Source organism: Oncorhynchus mykiss, chromosome 27 (assembly GCF_057628025.1).
Source record: "Oncorhynchus mykiss isolate SJ-2025 chromosome 27, ASM5762802v1, whole genome shotgun sequence".
Lineage (NCBI taxonomy): Eukaryota > Metazoa > Chordata > Actinopteri > Salmoniformes > Salmonidae > Oncorhynchus > Oncorhynchus mykiss.
Genome location: NC_143048.1, coordinates 4,389,807 through 4,407,916, shown reverse-complemented (window position 1 = coordinate 4,407,916; position 18,110 = coordinate 4,389,807). Strand labels below are relative to the sequence as shown.

At 42.0% G+C, this 18,110-nt stretch overlaps 1 protein-coding gene across 3 annotated transcripts in view; it reads right to left on the bottom strand.

Moving 5' to 3' along the window:
• Positions 1–1,036: 1,036 nt before the first annotated feature.
• Positions 1,037–18,110, bottom strand: part of LOC110507350 (NADPH--cytochrome P450 reductase) — a 44,777-nt gene continuing 27,703 nt past the window's right edge. For all 3 annotated transcript variants that reach the window (XM_021587283.3, XM_021587284.3, XM_021587286.3), the window contains 13 exons: positions 9,078–9,206; positions 8,482–8,631; positions 7,774–7,898; positions 7,363–7,452; positions 7,144–7,242; positions 6,777–6,893; positions 6,481–6,599; positions 5,967–6,148; positions 5,378–5,527; positions 4,410–4,677; positions 4,077–4,222; positions 3,515–3,600; positions 1,037–3,359 (listed from right to left, as the gene is read on the bottom strand). In XM_021587283.3, the coding sequence (XP_021442958.2) occupies positions 3,215–3,359; positions 3,515–3,600; positions 4,077–4,222; positions 4,410–4,677; positions 5,378–5,527; positions 5,967–6,148; positions 6,481–6,599; positions 6,777–6,893; positions 7,144–7,242; positions 7,363–7,452; positions 7,774–7,898; positions 8,482–8,631; positions 9,078–9,206 (1,806 nt within the window). In that variant the 3' untranslated portion in view covers positions 1,037–3,214. The remainder of the gene's footprint in view (positions 3,360–3,514; positions 3,601–4,076; positions 4,223–4,409; positions 4,678–5,377; positions 5,528–5,966; positions 6,149–6,480; positions 6,600–6,776; positions 6,894–7,143; positions 7,243–7,362; positions 7,453–7,773; positions 7,899–8,481; positions 8,632–9,077; positions 9,207–18,110) is intronic.

Below are 18,110 nucleotides of genomic sequence, written 5' to 3'. Positions count from 1 at the left end.
GGAATACCCCTATTGTTAAATAATTGTGTGTTCCATGTAGAGCCGTTTTCTTCTTTCCCTTTGATTTCCATCTTCAATAGCCCATTGCGTGGGAACGATCTAGACCAGAGTCTTATACTATAACGCAGAATTCAAGGATTTAGCTAACTTGCCAAAATATTCTGAAATAATGTAGTATTTTTTAGAAAGATGAAATTCAACTGGCCATTGTATCTTTGACTCAACAACCAAAAATACATGAGTTTAGCTTTCTTTAAAGGGAAGTTCACTCATTTTTCATGTGGCCTTATTTTCACCCTTTCTGTGCTTGTAGTTTATACCCAAACAGCTTCTTATTTTTTTAAATATTTTGTTTTGAGGATTTTTTTAGAGAGAAAATTGGTTGTCTCATTTTGCTGAGTCCAAAATAACTCATATTACATCCAAATCTCATGTCTCTGCACTCAATTATTTATTTTTCCACTGTGCCACACATCCATGTTTGAATGATGCTCTTTACAATCAAAATATGGACAGTAAAAAAAAATTGTGCAGAGACATCCAGAATGATTTCTGATGTAATATGAGTTGATTTGGAGTGTTTTATAACATGCTTAGACTCATTTTCATAATGCATTGTAGTCTATGGGAAGTGATGACAAAACAAAATATAAAAAACTGTTTGGGAGATCAACTACAAACACAGAAAGAGTAACAATAAAGCCACATGTAAAAACATCCCCTTTAAAGAAACAAAATCTATATATATTTCTGGTTATCAAAGTTAGCTGATTGATCCTGCTTTGTAGTATACCCCCTTGTTGACCTTTTGTGTGTGTCATATACTTAAATTGATACTAGTTGTGACCAGTTATTATGCCTGTTCATCTCTGGTAATGGGTAGACAGCAGCCACGTAGGGCCTCCATCCATCAAACATACTTTAATCCATCTGGTCTTCTTGCATCCTTCCATCCTTCCATTTAATAATTGAAAATAGCAATGCAATTTCATTTTCAAAAATTTGATCAGATTAACAGGACATGAACAAACTTGACTATTTATTCAATATTTTTTATTCATTTTAAAAAGACATGCCAAGTTACATTCATTCAGTTGAGACACGTATTACTTTATAAAATGGAATGTGGACAAAAAAAAGTAACAGGAATGGAATTAATCTCTTCACAGAACATGTTTTCTCTCCAATATTTTTGAAAAATGTCAGTGAAGTGAACAAAGGATGCCAAATTTAAATGGGAGACAGTTGAAAAGAGGTGGTAGAAAATAAATCTTGACAAGTTTGAGCAGCATCCGTCACATTTAACACCCATACATAAGTGTGATATATCATCCAGTACTTACACTGATTAGTGTGCAATAGTACAAAGAATATGAAACAAAGTTGACACTCAAAGCCAACTAGCTGTAGAAATCTACATTCTCAGGGCACAGTGCTAGGTTTGCATGATAAAAAAAAACATGTATATTTGAATGCTTGCTACTACGTGTTCAGTTTTTGTTTCATCGTAAACTGGATAATGCCGAGTATTTAAGTAGAGATATGCATACTTTTTACTCATCCCCCCCTTTCAGGCTTACTTGTTTTTTCTATGTCAACCATTTGCATTGCATTGCCATTTGTTTTGTCACCAAAGCCCCATATACTACCCATCACTGCGACTGGTATTCGCTCGTTGGCTGGCCACTACATATTCGTTGCCAAACCCACTGGCTCCAGGTCGTCTATAAGTCTTTGGAAAGCCCCACCTTATCTCAGTTTACCGGTCACCATAGCAGCACCCACCCCTAGAACCATTCCAGCAGGTATATTTCACTGGTCATCCCCAAAGCCAACACTTCCTTTGGCTGCCTTTCCTTCCAGTTCTCTAATGCCAATGACTGGAACGAATTGCAAAAATCACCGAAGCTGATCTCCCTCTCCAACTTTATACATCAGCTGTCAGAGCAGCTTACCGATCACTGTACCTGCCTACAGCCAATCTGTAAATAGCACACCCAACTACCTCATCCCCATATTATTACTTACCCTCTTGCTATTTTGTATCTCTACTTGCACATAAATCACTCCAGTGTTAGTGATAAATTGTACTTGTAATTATTTCCCCTCTATGGCCTATTTATTGCCTTACGTCCTTACTCTTCTACATTTGCACACACGGTACATAGATTTTTCTATTGTGTTATTGACTGTACGTTTATGTGTAACTGTGTTGTTTTTGTCGCACTGCTTTGCTTTATCTTGGCCAGGTGGCAGTTGTAAATGAGAACTGGCCTACCTGGTTAAATAAAGGTCAAATGAAAAAATTATGTACATTTTTTTTGCATCATGTATACAAATTCTACAGGGAACCTAAAAATGATTTTCATTGATATTTATATTTAACAAAGGCAGCCTTGTGGAAAATAAAAGCTAATAATTTACAACATGATACTTTTTTCATGCCTTGCTAAAGGTTACTGTGATTGATTAGAAATGTACAGTAACATCCTCATTGCATAAAAGGCTATATATCCCTTATCCAAATGCAAAAGGTAAACAAACACTAATATTTTCAGTTACTGATTTCAGAGACAAAAAGATCTCACTTTTTATTTCACAAATCAAAAATATTTATAATGTATTCTGAATACACTTTTAATACCCAGATTAGGTAGGTCAACTTCCTAAAGAAAAGATTTGCACTGTATGAGTCTTGTATATAAGCCCACCCCCCCACTTTGCACCGTACAATTATGTACAGCTATAATATATTATCTCACTCACGATGTCGACAAATGTGATACTACATTTGACACTGCCAAACTGATGGCCGACTGACATAAAATATCCAATCAGAATGGAGGATAACCAACCATTATTGTGGTGCAAGAGTGCTTGTGTTGCTCCATGGAAATAAAACAACCAGAGATGACGGCAGCGATATCCTTCCCCAGTGGTCACAAATCCTGGTCCCGGAGAGCTACAGGGTGTGTAGGCTTTTATTCCAGCACGGCACAAACACACCCATCTGAACTAATCAAGGTCATGATGATAAGCCAATCAATGGAATCAGACGTCTTAGTGCTTAGTGGAAACAAAAGCCGGCACACAAGGAAGCTCTCCAGTACCAGGGTTGGTGACCCATTATAACCATTACTGACACAAACTGGCACAAATAACAATGCAAGTTTAAAAACAAACAAACATAGGATGTGGTTGCATCCTAGGGGTTTTAGCTCCAGACGTCCTGCGAGTAGCGTCCCTTGGTCATCAGTTTCTTGATGTAGTCGGTGGCCTGAGTGCGTGTCATGCCGCCCAGCTCCTCTGCTATCTCATAGAAAGCTGTCTGCACATCCCTGGCCATGTTCCGCGCATCCCTAAAAACAGGAGCATTTCTCTATAAGATATTTGTCTTTTAACCCTTGTTTGAGGATTTTGTGAATTCAGGAGTGCTTTCAAGAAATATGTCAACTCAATTTCAATCAACTTTATTGCCAAGGGGCAAATGTTACTGGAGAAAATCCTTCCTTACCCGCAGATGTATATGTGTGCGTTGTCTGTGTGGATCTGCCTCCACAGGTCCTCCTTGTTGGTCCTCAGGAGATGCTGCACGTACACCTGGAGAGACGGTGAGAGGCAAGAGAGATTGTCATCCTCTTGAGCTTCCAGTCTCCTTCAAACAAAAAACTGATCTTATAAAGAAACGTGTTCCTCTTTCCTTATGAGATGAGGCAGCACAAATTCAATCCCTCAGGTATCCTCTGAGGGATAGCCTAGGACTGTATGGAGTATGTGTTGACCGTCCCCACTAATAGTACACCTAATGGTACAGAATCAGACCGGTATAAAAGGTCTATACTACCAACAACCATGATCGGCAACACTCAAGAACGCTATGGAAATATGAGTACAATTTTGTCTTGGTGTCCCAACTGCAGGGTGTGTAGGCTCAGATAACAATTTGGCTGTATGGTGGTCTATGACTATCTAGTCAATAAACATGTCATATTCTAGCTACCAGAAAAGTATTGTTCACCATTTTAAATAAATGTTTTTTTTAAATAACTAATGAATAACTAATAAAACAAGTATACCTTTTGCTCTTGGTCCCGAGAGAAAGCGACGTTGAGCTTCGTGATGACACCCGTCTTTTCAGCCTCCTCCAAATCCTCCTGGTACAGATAGTCTTCGTTCTTGTGCCTGCAGCCAAAGTACAAGACCGTCTCCCCCACCTCCTTGCCTACAGGAAAAAGCAGACCAATTGGCTTACTTGTATCCATTCAAGACAGTTAAGGTGTTTTATTTTAGTCAATGTCACACAGAACATGACAACTCCTAAAGAAAGACTATGCAGCATAACAAAACAATCAGGAAATCGACACTTACACAAACATTTCCATGCTTCTATTACAGTGTCTACCATGTACCTTGCTCTTTGAGCCACCCTCGCTCCTGGATGAAGCCCATGAAGGGAGCGATGCCGGTCCCAGGACCGACCATGATGACTGGGTTGCTGGCCTTGAAGGGCAGGCGGAACTGAGACTTGCGGATGTACATGGGGACTGTGGACTTGTGGCCGTTGTCCGCAACCAGTTTGTTCTTCAGCCAAGTGGTGGCCACTCCCTTAGTGAGGCGCCCCGTTTTAGTCGTGTACTCCACCACCACAGCACAGATGTGGATGCTATTGGGGTGGACCTAGAAAGAGAAGGCATCATTAACCACTGTTTTTAGAACACTATTAACCTACAATGGACACTTGAAAGGTCCAATGCAGCTATTCTCAATTAAAATAAATCAAAAATAGCTTCTTAGAAAAGACCAATATGTCAAACAAGAATTTTGCTAGGACTGTCTGGAAGTGGTTTGAGTGGGGAGGGGAAAACTGAAAATGTGCTGTTATTGGCAGAGAGGTTTGGAATTTATTGGGCTATTAACAAACTTACTGGATGGTGATGTCACCATGGAAGGCCAAAACTCCCTCCCACAAAACAGGCCGACATTTCAGGCTCTCTTTTCAAACAGCTCTTACACTAAAAGGGAATTATCATAATTTTCCCACTTTCAAAGTATTATTCCAACCTCAGTGTGGAAATATATATATAAAACACAGGATGATAAATGTTTTGACTGCAGTGGGCCTTTAATAAAACTTGGGTCATTTGACATTATCTGAATATACTTCCTAGTGGAAGACAGCATCCGCTAAATAACTATTGTAAATGTAACATGAAAAATAACTGTATTGACATAGGAGGAGCTAGGGTGTGGGGTCATTAGGGGTGATGTACTGGGGTATATTCACTAGAAATCATACGAAAGAAATGTCTGTTTAGTTTTTTTCTGTTGCAAAATGTTTTGCTACAATGCATGGATACACCCCTGTATATAGGCTCACTTTGGAGGAGGAGGCAATGGAGTAGTAGCGGGCCTGCAGGCGGGGCAGGAGCTCACACAAGTGGTCGATTGGAGGCCGTAAGGATGGCAGATCCTCCAGGATGGCCAGGATGTTCCTGTTGTCTTCCAGCACAAAACTCTGGTACAGAGCCTAGTGGAGACCACAACAACAACAACACTCAGCTGGGATAACATGGAGTAGGTAGAAGTTGCCCTTAACCACTGATCTGTAGTCAGGAATCTGAGATACACGTCGGATATATTTACCATCATCCAAAATTGGTTAAGGTTGGAGTTAAAATTATCCTAGATCTTTGTTTAGCGGAAACCTTTCACATGGTGTTATAGACTTATCAAGGTTGGGGTCAATTTCATTTAAATTCAGTCAGGAAGTACATTTAAATTCTTATTCCAATTTTTCTCAATGCTTTCTCAAGTTTGCTTCCTGAATTGACATTGAATTGACCCCAACTCTGACGCTTAAGCATACTTTCCCACTACCAATAACCCATCTTCAGTATGTGGAGGTAATCTTGACTACTTTGATTCAAATAGGATAGTAGAGTTATCACAGTCTCAGAGCCACACACCTTGCCCTCGGGAGCAGATGAGGCCATCTTGCGCATGTTCTCCTGGTCCTTGGGGTCAGTGGCGTACTGGGCCAGCTCATACAGGACGTTGGTGCGAGGCGGATGGATGATGTCCAGGTAGTGGGTCAGAGCCGTACGGTAGGTGGTGGGGCAAGGGAATGGGTGCTTCTTATTGGACTCCTCTGATAAACGGCACCAGATAACATCACATTAACATTGGTTATACATTAAGGGACAGTTTCCCAGACATAGATTAAGCCTAATCTTGAACTAAAAAGTTATTTCAATTAAGCTTTTTATTTTTAGTCCAGGACTAGGCTTAATCTGGGTAAGGCAAGTCTAATACAGTTGGTGAATACAAAAAACTTTATTTTGCTTCAAAAAAAAGTCAATACAGTGAGAGTAACATTTCAAGAGATGTCCAAACAGAATGTGTGTGTTTAAGGATCTTCAAAAGACATTGAGAGATATTTGGAGGACTGAGTCAAGGTGTTGCGTCAGGTCAGTGCCGTACCATCAAGGTTATTGAGAGAAATAACCGTATCAAGGTCCACGCCAAGGATCTGTCCCAGCTTGTTCACGATTGCTGTGTCATTGGTGGGATATACGGCAACGTGGTCTCCCGACTCATATCTACAAAGACAGAATGACAAAGGGTTTTTTCAAGTAATCTTTCCACTATGTGAAAAGGCATAATTTCATCCAAGAAGTGTAGCCTATTCCTTTTAAGGAGATATTGTCTGGGAGGTAGAGATAGATTGGTAACTATACAGAGACAAAGTTACGTCTCTCTCTCTCTCTCTCTCTTACCTAATCTTGGAGCCTGTAATGTCGACTTCAAGGTGCATGAGATGCCTGTTGCCTGCTTTGTTGAGCTTGCGGTTAACAATGACTGGAGCCAGGAAGGGGTTTTTTGCATCAAAAGGCCTGGGGGAAAAGGATCAATAGAATTTCAAACCAGTGAACTGTGCACATCAGCATGCAGAGACAACATAAGGTAAATCATAGAGGCGAACATAGATGGATGAAGCGGTGTTGCACTTCAGCATTCCAACAAAGAAATACCCTTTAGCTCCACTAGGGGGCAGTAATACTTGTTTTGAGTGAGATCTATAAAACATGAATTAAACTCTGTAGCAGATATTGTAATGACAAATGATGGGGTAAAATAACTCACGGTTTCTGGGTCTCAAAGCTCTTCAGACACCCAAACTCTCCTGTGTAGACCTTGTTCATGTTGATGTCATTGTGCTCCTTGAGCTCGTACTGACGAATGCTAATATAGAGCGAGAGGGCCTACAGTTAATCTGCAAATCACTCCTTCCATACTCTTTGTGTATGTGAATTGTGGAGGGAAATTTTTCATGTGAAAAAGACAATAAATTGGGCTAAGTACCTGGAGTCCTCTCCTGAAGCCTCCACTCCAAAGTGCTCGCACATGGCTGGCCAGAACTGCTCCCTCCATGTCACAAAGTCCTCCTCCAGGCTGAACAATGAAAAGAAGCAGAAAACACCTACTTATTTTGATCACGACATCAGGGGTCTGAAAACATCGGTCACACTTTGATTCGGGAGTGATCCAAGGTTATGTACCAATTATTTCTCCTTCCTCACAAAGTGTGCACACGTTCACTTCCCTTCAATGATTCGAAAGGAAATTGCTGGTATAAGAAATATGGTGGAAGCTTCCATTAGCCCATGCCTCCACTAATTCAATGCCTTTAGATTTGTGGGAAGTAGTAAACAAGTGCACTCTTCAGGATAAAGGAGATATTGGGACGCACCCCTCCAACGCAGCCTCACTCACTTGCCGTCGTCGTCTCCCATGCCCAGGTCGAAGACCCTCTTGGCTCCCAGCTCCTCCAGCCTCTTGTCCACATACGCACCCATGGCATTGTAGTGTTCATATGTCTTGTTACCCAACGCAAACACCTGCAGGGAGTCAACATCATGTCAACATCAGTTCAACATATTCAATAAGATAGTATCCTATATACACAATATTTAAAACACAAGACACACAGAGACATGCACACACTGAATGCAAGCTCCCGCAGCTCGTACATTGTGAAAGTTTATCATCTTCCACTCAGTGTAATTAATGCTTTCTTTCTAGTCTAGGACAGAAAGACAATGGCAGGGAGAGAAAGGAGCCCAAGTGACCTTTCAGAGTGCCTGGCCAGATTCACTTAAGTCAGAAGTTAAATACTTCACCCCATTGAGGGCAGGACCGTTGGATCGACCCCGACAACGCCCAACCAGCCAGGATGGCACGCATGTCAGCTATGGCCGAAGCCAGAATTCAACCATAAACATCAAGCCTATTTTTTGCATGTTGTCATTACTCATCTCGGTCTCACACTAAAGTTTATCGATGTGAAACACACATTTGAAAGTGAACACTTGGCAAATGTATGTGAATGGAGCCAATATACGTTTTTCTAGGACAAACTCTGTTCCTGATTATGAATGACGGGGAGGAGAAAGCGAGCGAGAGAGACAAAGAGATACTCACGGTGTAGTTGACTCCATTCAGTTCCCCGTCACTCTCCTGCAGCCAGTCATAGAAGTCCTGGGCATTGTCCGTGGGGTCTCCCTCTCCGTACGTGGCCATGCAGAAGATGGCCAGGGAGTTGTCAATCTCAGCCAGACGGGACAGCTCACACTGTGAATTAAAAGATGCCAGGACATTATAGAGATTTGCTATTACACATGCTGTATGCCATTCAGGGCACTAGTAGCTTTTCAATTTTCAGAACAGGTCCTTGGCTCAAGAGACTAATACTGATCTGTGCTATAAAGCCTGTGTGAAAAGCAAACAAACCATGACTGAAGCGAATCCTGGACCAGTGTGAGTTGCGGGTCCAAGACCCAGGACCAGAGTACCAGGTTATTGTGATGGTACTTTTTGCCCGTTGTAAACAAGCTAGCTTGCTAACGTCAGGTAGAATGCAAAAAAACGCACCCTAAAAGCGGTTATTATCAGGTCTTGTGAAAATACAATTGTTGTAAAATCCTCAAACGAGCCAGGAAACTGGGTACCGAATTTCAACGCCCTAAAATCGTTCCTTTGAACTATATAATCCCTGCTATAGAAATGTCGTTAGTTACCATGTCGTATTCCTCGGGGTCGGCAGCCATACCCTTCATACCGTAGCGCTGCGCGTCTTTGGACAGCCGGTTGGCAAACTCCTCGCCCGTGCCCGTCTGAGAGCCGTAGAATACCACAATGTTCCTACCCTGGAGAGGGAAATAGCAGCAACAGTTGGAATGAGGGCCAAAAACTCCAGGCCATACTTATAACCAAATCCCAACCCACCCTGCTGCCATTCTACTTTTTTCTGTCCAATAACGAGGTAAAATATTGCATTATGCAAGTTAGAGCATTGTGTTCTGTGATAGAATAAATACACTAGGAATAGATTCCTAATATTGAGTTGCACCCCCCTTTTGCCCTCAGAACAGACTCAATTCGTCGTAGCATGGACTCTACAAGGTGTTGAAAGCAGGGATTCTGGCCCATGTTGACTTTAATGCTTCCCACAGTTGCGTCAAGTTGGATGGTGGTCCATTCTTGACACATACAGGAAACTGTTGAGCGTGAAAAACCCAGCAGCGTTGCAGTTCTTGACAAACCGGTGCGCCTGGCACTTACTACTATAGCCCGTTCAAAGGCACCAAAAGCTTTTGTCTTGCCCATTCACCCTGTGAATGGCACACATACATAATCCATGTCTCAATAGAGTACCACAGTATGAGTCATAATACCCATAAAAACAGTGGTCAAACAGGGAAACAGTTGTTATTCCAATAGTTATTCCACCATTCATTTCTCTCACTGGAGATATTAGAAACACATAAAATAAGGGTTTAGTGAAGGCTTACTCTGGCGGGACGCTTTGATAACCATTTAAATCTCTCTAGGACAAGCTGACTTATCAATATATTAACCTGTATTTACCACTCAAAAATGAAATGCTAATTAGCTGCTAATGTGGCTATCACAAAGAACTACAAATGCCACGATCTGGACGAGACTGCCGAATCGATTCAAAGGTAAGAATCTCTGGATTAACTATGTTAGCTAAATGTACTATTTGTAGTTGTATTTATTAAGGATCCCCATTAGCTGCAAAATAAGGCAGTTTATACAATTTCAAAAACATTACAATACATTCACAGATTTCACAACACAGTGGGCCCACAGGCCCCTACTCCACCACTACCACATACAGTTGAAGTCGGAAGTTTACATACACTTAGGTTGGAGTCATTAAAACTTGTTTTTCAACCACTCCACAAATGTCTTGTTAACAAACTATAGTTTTGGCAAGTTGGTTAGGACATCAATTCCAGTGGGTCAGAAGTTTACATACATTAAGTTGACGATGCAGTTAAGCAGCTTGGAAAATTCCAGAAAATTATGTCCTGGCTTTAGAAGCTTCTGATAGGCTAATTGACATCCTTTGAGTCAATTGGAGGTGTACCTGTGGATGTATTTCAAGGCCTACCTTCAAACTCAGTGCCTCTGATTGACATCATGGGAAAATCAAAATAAGTCAGCCAAGACCTCAGAAAACAATTGTAGATGTCCACAAGTCTGGTTCATCCTTGGGAGAAATTTCCAAACGCCTGAAGGATCCAAGTTCATCTGTACAAATAATAGTACACAAGTATAAACACCATGGGACCACGCAGCCGTCATACCGCTCAGCAAGAAGATGCGTTCTGTCTCCTAGAGATGCACGTACTTTGGTGCGAAAAGTGCAAATCAATCCCAGAACAACAGCAAAGGACATTGTGAAGAAGCTGGAGGAAACAGGTACAAAAGTATCTATATCCACAGTAAAATGAGTCCCATATCGACATAACCTGAAAGGCCACTCAGCAAGGAAGAAGCCACTGCTCCAAAACCGCCATAAAAAAAAACAGACTATGATTTGCAACTGAACATGGGGACAAAGATCATACTTTTTGGAGAAATGTCCTCTGCTCTGATGAAACAAAAATAGAACTGTTTGGCCATAATGACCATCGTTATGTTTGGGGGAAAATGGGGAGTTTTGCGAGCCGAAGAACACCATCCCAACCGTGACGCACAGAGGTGGCAGCATCATGTTGTGGGATGCTTTGCTGCAGGACGGACTGGTACACTTCACAAAATAGATGGCATCCTGAGACAGGAAAATTATGTGGATATATTGAAGCAACATCTCAAGACATCAGTCAGGAAGTCAAAGCTTGGTTGCAAATGGGTCTTCCAAATGGACAATGACCCCAAGCATACTTCCAAAGTTGTGGCAAAATGGCTTAAGGACAACAAAGTCAAGGTATTGGAGTGGCCATCACAAAGCCCTGACCTCAATCCCATAGAACATTTGTGGGCAGAACTGAAAAAGCGTGTGCGAGCAAGGAGGCCAACTAACCTGACTCAGTTACACCAGCTCTGTCAGGAGGAATGGGCCAACATTCACCCAACTTATTATTGTGGTAAGGTTGTGGACTATTCTCTACTATTATTCAGACATTTCACATTCTTAAAATGGAGTGGTGATCCTAACTGACCCAAGACAGGGATTTTTACTAGGATTAAATGTCAGGAATTGTGAAAAACTGAGTTTAAATATATTTGGCTACGGTCTATGTAAACTTCCGACTTCAACTGTATTTACAGTACAAAATCCATGTGTACGTGTGTGTATAATGCATATGCTATTGTGTGTGTATGTCTGTTTGTGTTGCTTCACAGTCACCGCTCTTCCATAAGGTGTATTTTTTTTAATTAATTTTTTTACTGCTTGCGTCAGTTACTTGATGTGGATTAGAGTTCCATGTAGTCATGGCTCTATGTAGTACTGTGCACCTCCCATAGTCAGTTCTGGACTTGGGGACTGTGAAGAGACCTCTTGTGTCATGTCTTATGGGGTGTGCATGGGTATCTGAGCTGTGCACCAGTAGTTCAAACTAGGGTTGCAAATTTTGGGCAATATTCAGAGGTGGAAACTTTCTGTGGAAATTATCAGGAATATATGGGAATTAAAACTTCTTCCGCTAGCGGCACCCCTCGACAACATTCCGCTGAAAAGGCAGCAGGCAAAATTCAAAAAAATTTTTTTCAAAATATGTAACTTTCATACATTAACAAGTGCAATACACCAAATGAAAGAAACTTCTTGTTAATCTACCCATCGTGTCCGATTTCAAAAAGGCTTTACAGTGAAAGCACAACATATGATTATGTTAGGTCAGAGCCAAGTCACAAAAACACACACAGCCATTTTTCCAGCCAAAGAGAGGAGTCACAAAAATCAGAAATATAGATAAAATGAAATCACTAACCTTTGATGATCTTCATCAGATGACACTCATAGGACATCATATTACACAATACATGTATGTTGTGTTCGATAAAGTGCATATTTATATCCAAAAATCTCAGTTTACATTGGCGCATTATGTTCAGTTATGTTTTGCTTCCAAAACATCCAGTGATTTTGCAGAGAGCCACATCAATTTACAGAAATACTCATAATAAACATTGATAAAAGATACAACTGTTATTCACAGAATTAGAGATATACTTCTCCTTAACAGGAATATATGGGAATTAACAGAAATATGCAAATTATTATTAATACCATTTAAATGTAGATGTTTTTTGCATTGGATATATTTACCATATCATATGGAGACAGAAACTTAAACATTTTAGCTTATTAATAATTGCAAATGATTAAATCCTTCCAATAGAAAAAATAACGATTTAGTTACGAATTGAACTTTAATTAAATGAGTTGACTCTTCATATGGGATGAATTCATTGAACAACAAAAGAAAGGGAATATTGAATGATCCCCAATGATCCATCGCATCTCCCAAAAACATTTTCAACATACGTCTGTAAAATGGAGTCTAGAAATTAAAGTTTGGTTGTCTTCCTCTCAGGCTTCCATGTCTTCTCCCAGGACCTCCTCAACGTCCACCTCTTGAACTTCAGACTCAGGTCTCATCTTCACTGTCATTTTCCAACCTTGTTGAGGATGGCTCGTTGTCAGGCTCAAAAAGCCAGAAATTTGCCCGGATGGCCACCAATTTTTCAACCCTTGTATTGGTCAGCCTGTTGCGTGCTTTGGTGTGTGTGTGTTCTCAAACAGTGACCAGTTGCGCTCTGAGGCGGCTGATGTTGGGATTTGGAGGATGATGGAGGCAACAGTGGAAAGAGCCTCAGATCCGCAAAGTCCCTTCCAGCAGGTGGCTGATGAGATATGTTGCCACGACTGCCATATTGCATCTCCATCACAAAGCCCTTGCTTGGAAGTGTGCTTCGCCAGACTGCCAAGAACCTTGCCCTCATCCAGGCCAAGGTGTCGAGACACGGTAGTGATGACACCATCAGCCTTGTTGATCTCTGCACCAGACAGTAAGTATGCTCTTGCCAGCATACTTGGGGTCCAACATGTACACTGCGACGTGTATGGGCTTCATGCAGAAGTCTTCATGCTTTTTGATATATTTCAGAACCACAGTTTCCTCTGATTGGGCCAACAGTGGGCAGAGCATTACGGATTTCTTCTCTTACATCTGCAAGCAGAGTCTGAACATCAGACAGGATGGCATTGTCTCCCTCAATCCAAGCAATGGCTACTGCTATAGGTTTCAGTAGTTTCAGCCCGCTCCCCCAAAATACATAATCCAGGAGGATCTTCTTGATGGGGATGTCTGTATCAGCAGATGGTGATATGGACATTTCTTGGAAAGACTCCCCCCCCCCCAGGAGACTGTCAAACATGATGACAACACCACACCCATGGGTGTTGCTGGGCAGCTTCAATGTGGTGCTCTTATTCTTCTCATTTTGCTTGGTGAGGTATATCGCTGCAATAACTTGATGACCCTTCACATACCTAACCATTTCCAAGGCTCTCTTGTAGTGTATCCATTATTTTCAGTGCCATGATGTCCTTGAGGAGCAGATTCAATGCCTGAGCAGCACTGCCAATGGGTGTGATGTGAGGGTAGTACTCCTCTACTTTAGACCAAGCAGCCTTCATGTTCCCAGAATTGTCTATCACCAGTACAAATACCTTCTGTGGTTCAAGGTCATTGATGACTGCCTTCAGCTCATCTGCAATGTTGAGTCCAGTGTGTCTGCTGTCCCTTGTGTCTGTGCTCTTGTAGAATACTGGTTGAAGGGTGGAGATGATGTAGTTAATTATTCCTTGCCCACCTACATTCGACCACCCATCAGAGATGATTGCAATACAGTCTGTTTTCTCAATGATTTGCTTGACCTTCACTTGAACTCTGTTGAACCATGTCTGGTTGGAGGGGTGTATTCTGGGTGAAGAACATTCAGAAATCTCTTCCATTACACATTGCCTGTGAGCATCAGAGGTGAACAAGTTGCATACACAGCAAGACATTCATCAGCATTTCTCTCTCGTTCCTCCATTGAGTCAAAAAAACTTCTGATTCCAGGAGGACCATGAGCTGTTGCTATCGATAAGGTATCTGATTCATAATTTTCACCTTGAATAGAAGTAGAGGGACTTTTGTCAGAGGTTCCTTGTTGTGAGCGCTGTGGGAACTTTATGCACTTGGCCAGATGATTCTGCATCTTTGTTGCATTCTTCACATATGATTTGGCACAGTATTTGCAAATGTACACATCTTTTCCTTCCACATTAGCTGCAGTGAAATAACTCCACACATCAATCAGATAGTGCCCGTGGCATTTTCCTGTAAAGATTAGAAAATGAGAAAAATATATATATTTATACAATTCCATGTACAGATGAATAGTTTAGCAGTTAGATTAAACAACTCCTTTGTAAGATAAATGTTTTAAAATGAAACTGTTAAGGGATTTATATGAATAATGACTAATTTCTGTATACATTTAACGTAGAACTATAACTAAACAGAATACTATTCTGTCACTGTATGAATGTATGAATCTTATTATAATCATAACACTGAATATAATGGGTGTAGTTTTAGTTCTGAATTAGAACAAGGACTTTCTGTTCCATGTTAGAAACGAATGGCGCTACAGTGGGGCAAAAAAGTATTTAGTCAGCCACCAATTGTGCAAGTTCTCCCACTTGTAAAGATGAGAGAGGCCTGTAATTTTCATCATAGGTACACTTCAACTATGACAGACAAAATGAGAAAAAAAATCCAGAAAATCACATTATAGGATTGTTAATGAATTTATTTGCAAATTATGGTGGAAAATAAGTATTTGGTCACCTACAAACAAGCAAGATTTCTGGCTCTCACAGACCTGTAACTTCTTCTTTAAGAGGCTCCTCTGTCCTCCACTCATTACCTGTATTAATGGCACCTGTTTGAACTTGTTATCAGTATAAAATACACCTGTCCACAACCTCAAACAGTCACACTCCAAACTCCACTATGGCCAAGACCAAAGAGCTGTCAAAGGACACCAGAAACAAAATTGTAGACCTGCACCAGACTGGGAAGACTGAATCTGCAATAGGTAAGCAGCTTGGTTTGAAGAAATCAACTGTGGGAGCAATTATTAGGAAATGGAAGACATACAAGACCACTGATAATCTCCCTCGATCTGGGGCTCCATGCAAGATCTCACCCCGTGGGGTCAAAATGATCACAAGAACGGTGAGTAAAAATCCCAGAACCACACGGGGGGACCTAGTGAATGACCTGCAGAGAGCTGGGACCAAAGTAACAAAGCCTACCATCAGCAACACACTACGCCGCCAGGGACTCGAATCCTGCAGTGCCAGACGTGTCCCCCTGCTTAAGCCAGTACATGTCCAGGCCCGTCTGAAGTTTGCTAGAGAGCATTTGTGATGATCCAGAAGAAGATTGGGAGAATGTCATATGGTCAGATGAAACCAAAATAGAACTTTTTGGTAAAAACTCAACTCGTCGTGTTTGGAGGACAAAGAATGCTGAGTTGCATCCAAAGAACACCATACCTACTGTGAAGCATGGGGGTGGAAACATCATGCTTTGGGGCTCTTTTTCTGCAAAGGGACCAGGACCCTTTGCCAGGACCCATTTTGTCTGTCATAGTTGAAGTGTACATATGATGAAAATTACAGGCCTCTCTCATCTTTTTCAGTGGGAGAACTTGCACAATTGGTGGCTGACTAAATACTTTTTTGCCCCACTGTATCGTCAGACCGGCTGGAATATTGTGTTCCTTACAGGACATTCTGTCCCCACCCAGGGAGGGGAGAGACCTTGGGATTGTAGTAGGTTGTTTAACAGGTGGCAGACAATGTGAGAAGGCTTGTGAACTACACTGCTCAAAAAAATAAAGGGAACACTTAAACAACACAATGTAGCTCCAAGTCAATCACACTTCTGTGAAATCAAACTGTCCATTTAGTAAGCAACACTGATTGACAATACATTTCACATGCTGTTGTACAAATGGAATAGACAACAGGTGGAATTATAGGCAATTAGCAAGACACCCCCAATATAGGAGTGGTTCTGCAGGTGGTAACCACAGACCACTTCTCAGTTCCTATGCTTCCTGGCTGATGTTTTGGTCACTTTTGAATGCTGGCGGTGCTTTCACTCTAGTGGTAGCATGAGACGGAGTCAACAACCCACACAAGTGACTCAGGTAGTGCAGCTCATCCAGGATGGCACATCAATGCGAGCTGTGGCAAGAAGGTTTGCTGTGTCTGTCAGCGTAGTGTCCAGAGCATGGAGGCGCTACCAGGAGACAGGCCAGTACATCAGGAGACGTGGAGGAGGCCGTAGGAGGGCAACAACCCAGCAGCAGGACCGCTACCTCCGCCTTTGTGCAAGGAGGAGCAGGAGGAGCACTGCCAGAGCCCTGCAAAATGACCTCCAGCAGGCCACAAATGTGCATGTGTCTGCTCAAACGGTCAGAAACAGACTCCATGGGGGTGGTATGAGGGCCCGACGTCCACAGGTGGGGGTTGTGCTTACAGCCCAACACCGTGCAGGATGTTTGGCATTTGCCAGAGAACACCAAGATTGGCAAATTCGCCACTGGTGCCCTGTGCTCTTCACAGATAAAAGCAGGTTCACACTGAGCACATGTGAGACATGACAGAATCTGGAGACGCCGTGGAGAACGTTCTGCTGCCTGCAACATCCTCCAGCATGACCGGTTTGGCGGTGGGTCAGTCATGGTGTGGGGTGGCATTTCTTTGGGGGGGCCGCACAGCCCTCCATGTGCTCGCCAGAGGTAGCCTGACTGCCATTAGGTACCGAGATGAGATTCTCAGACCCCATGTGAGACCATATGCTGGTGCGGATGGCCCTGGGTTCCTCCTAATGCAAGACAATGCTAGACCTCATGTGACTGGAGTGTGTCAGCAGTTCCTGCAAGAGGAAGGCATTGATGCTATGGACTGGCCCGCCCGTTCCCCAGACCTGAATCCAATTGAGCACATCTGGGACATCATGTCTCGCTCCATCCACCAACGCCACATTGCACCACAGACTGTCCAGGAGTTGGCGGATGCTTAAGTCCAGGTCTGGGAGGAGATCCCTCAGGAGACCATCCGCCACTTCATCAGGAGCATGCCCAGGCGTTGTAGGGAGGTCATACAGGCACGTGGAGGCCACACACACTACTGACCCTCATTTTGACTTGTTTTAAGGACATTACATCAAAGTTGGATCAGCCTGTAGTGTGGTTTTCCACTTTAATTTTGAGTGTGACTCCAAATCCAGACCTCCATGGGTTGATAAATTTGATTTCCATTGATAATTTTTGTGTGATTTTGTTGTCAGCACATTCAACTATGTAAAGAAAAAAGTATTTAATAAGAATATTTCATTCATTCAGATCTAGGATGTGTTATTTTAGAGTTCCCTTTATTTTTTTGAGCAGTGTATATTGCCATAGTATCTGAGAGGAGGGACATTTATGACGAAATGTCAGGTATATAGACCAATGTACCGGAAATGATAGGGAGAACGTTCCCCTGAATAAACATTTAACTATTGTACTATTGTAGACTGGGCCTCTGTCTGTCTTCATTTCTATCAGTATCCTACAAATCCTGATATAGCAGACTGAGTAGTTTAATTGAATTGGTTAATGAACACGAGAACTAAATTCTCCTGACAGAAACATATATGGAAACAAGTGAATTTAACACTCCT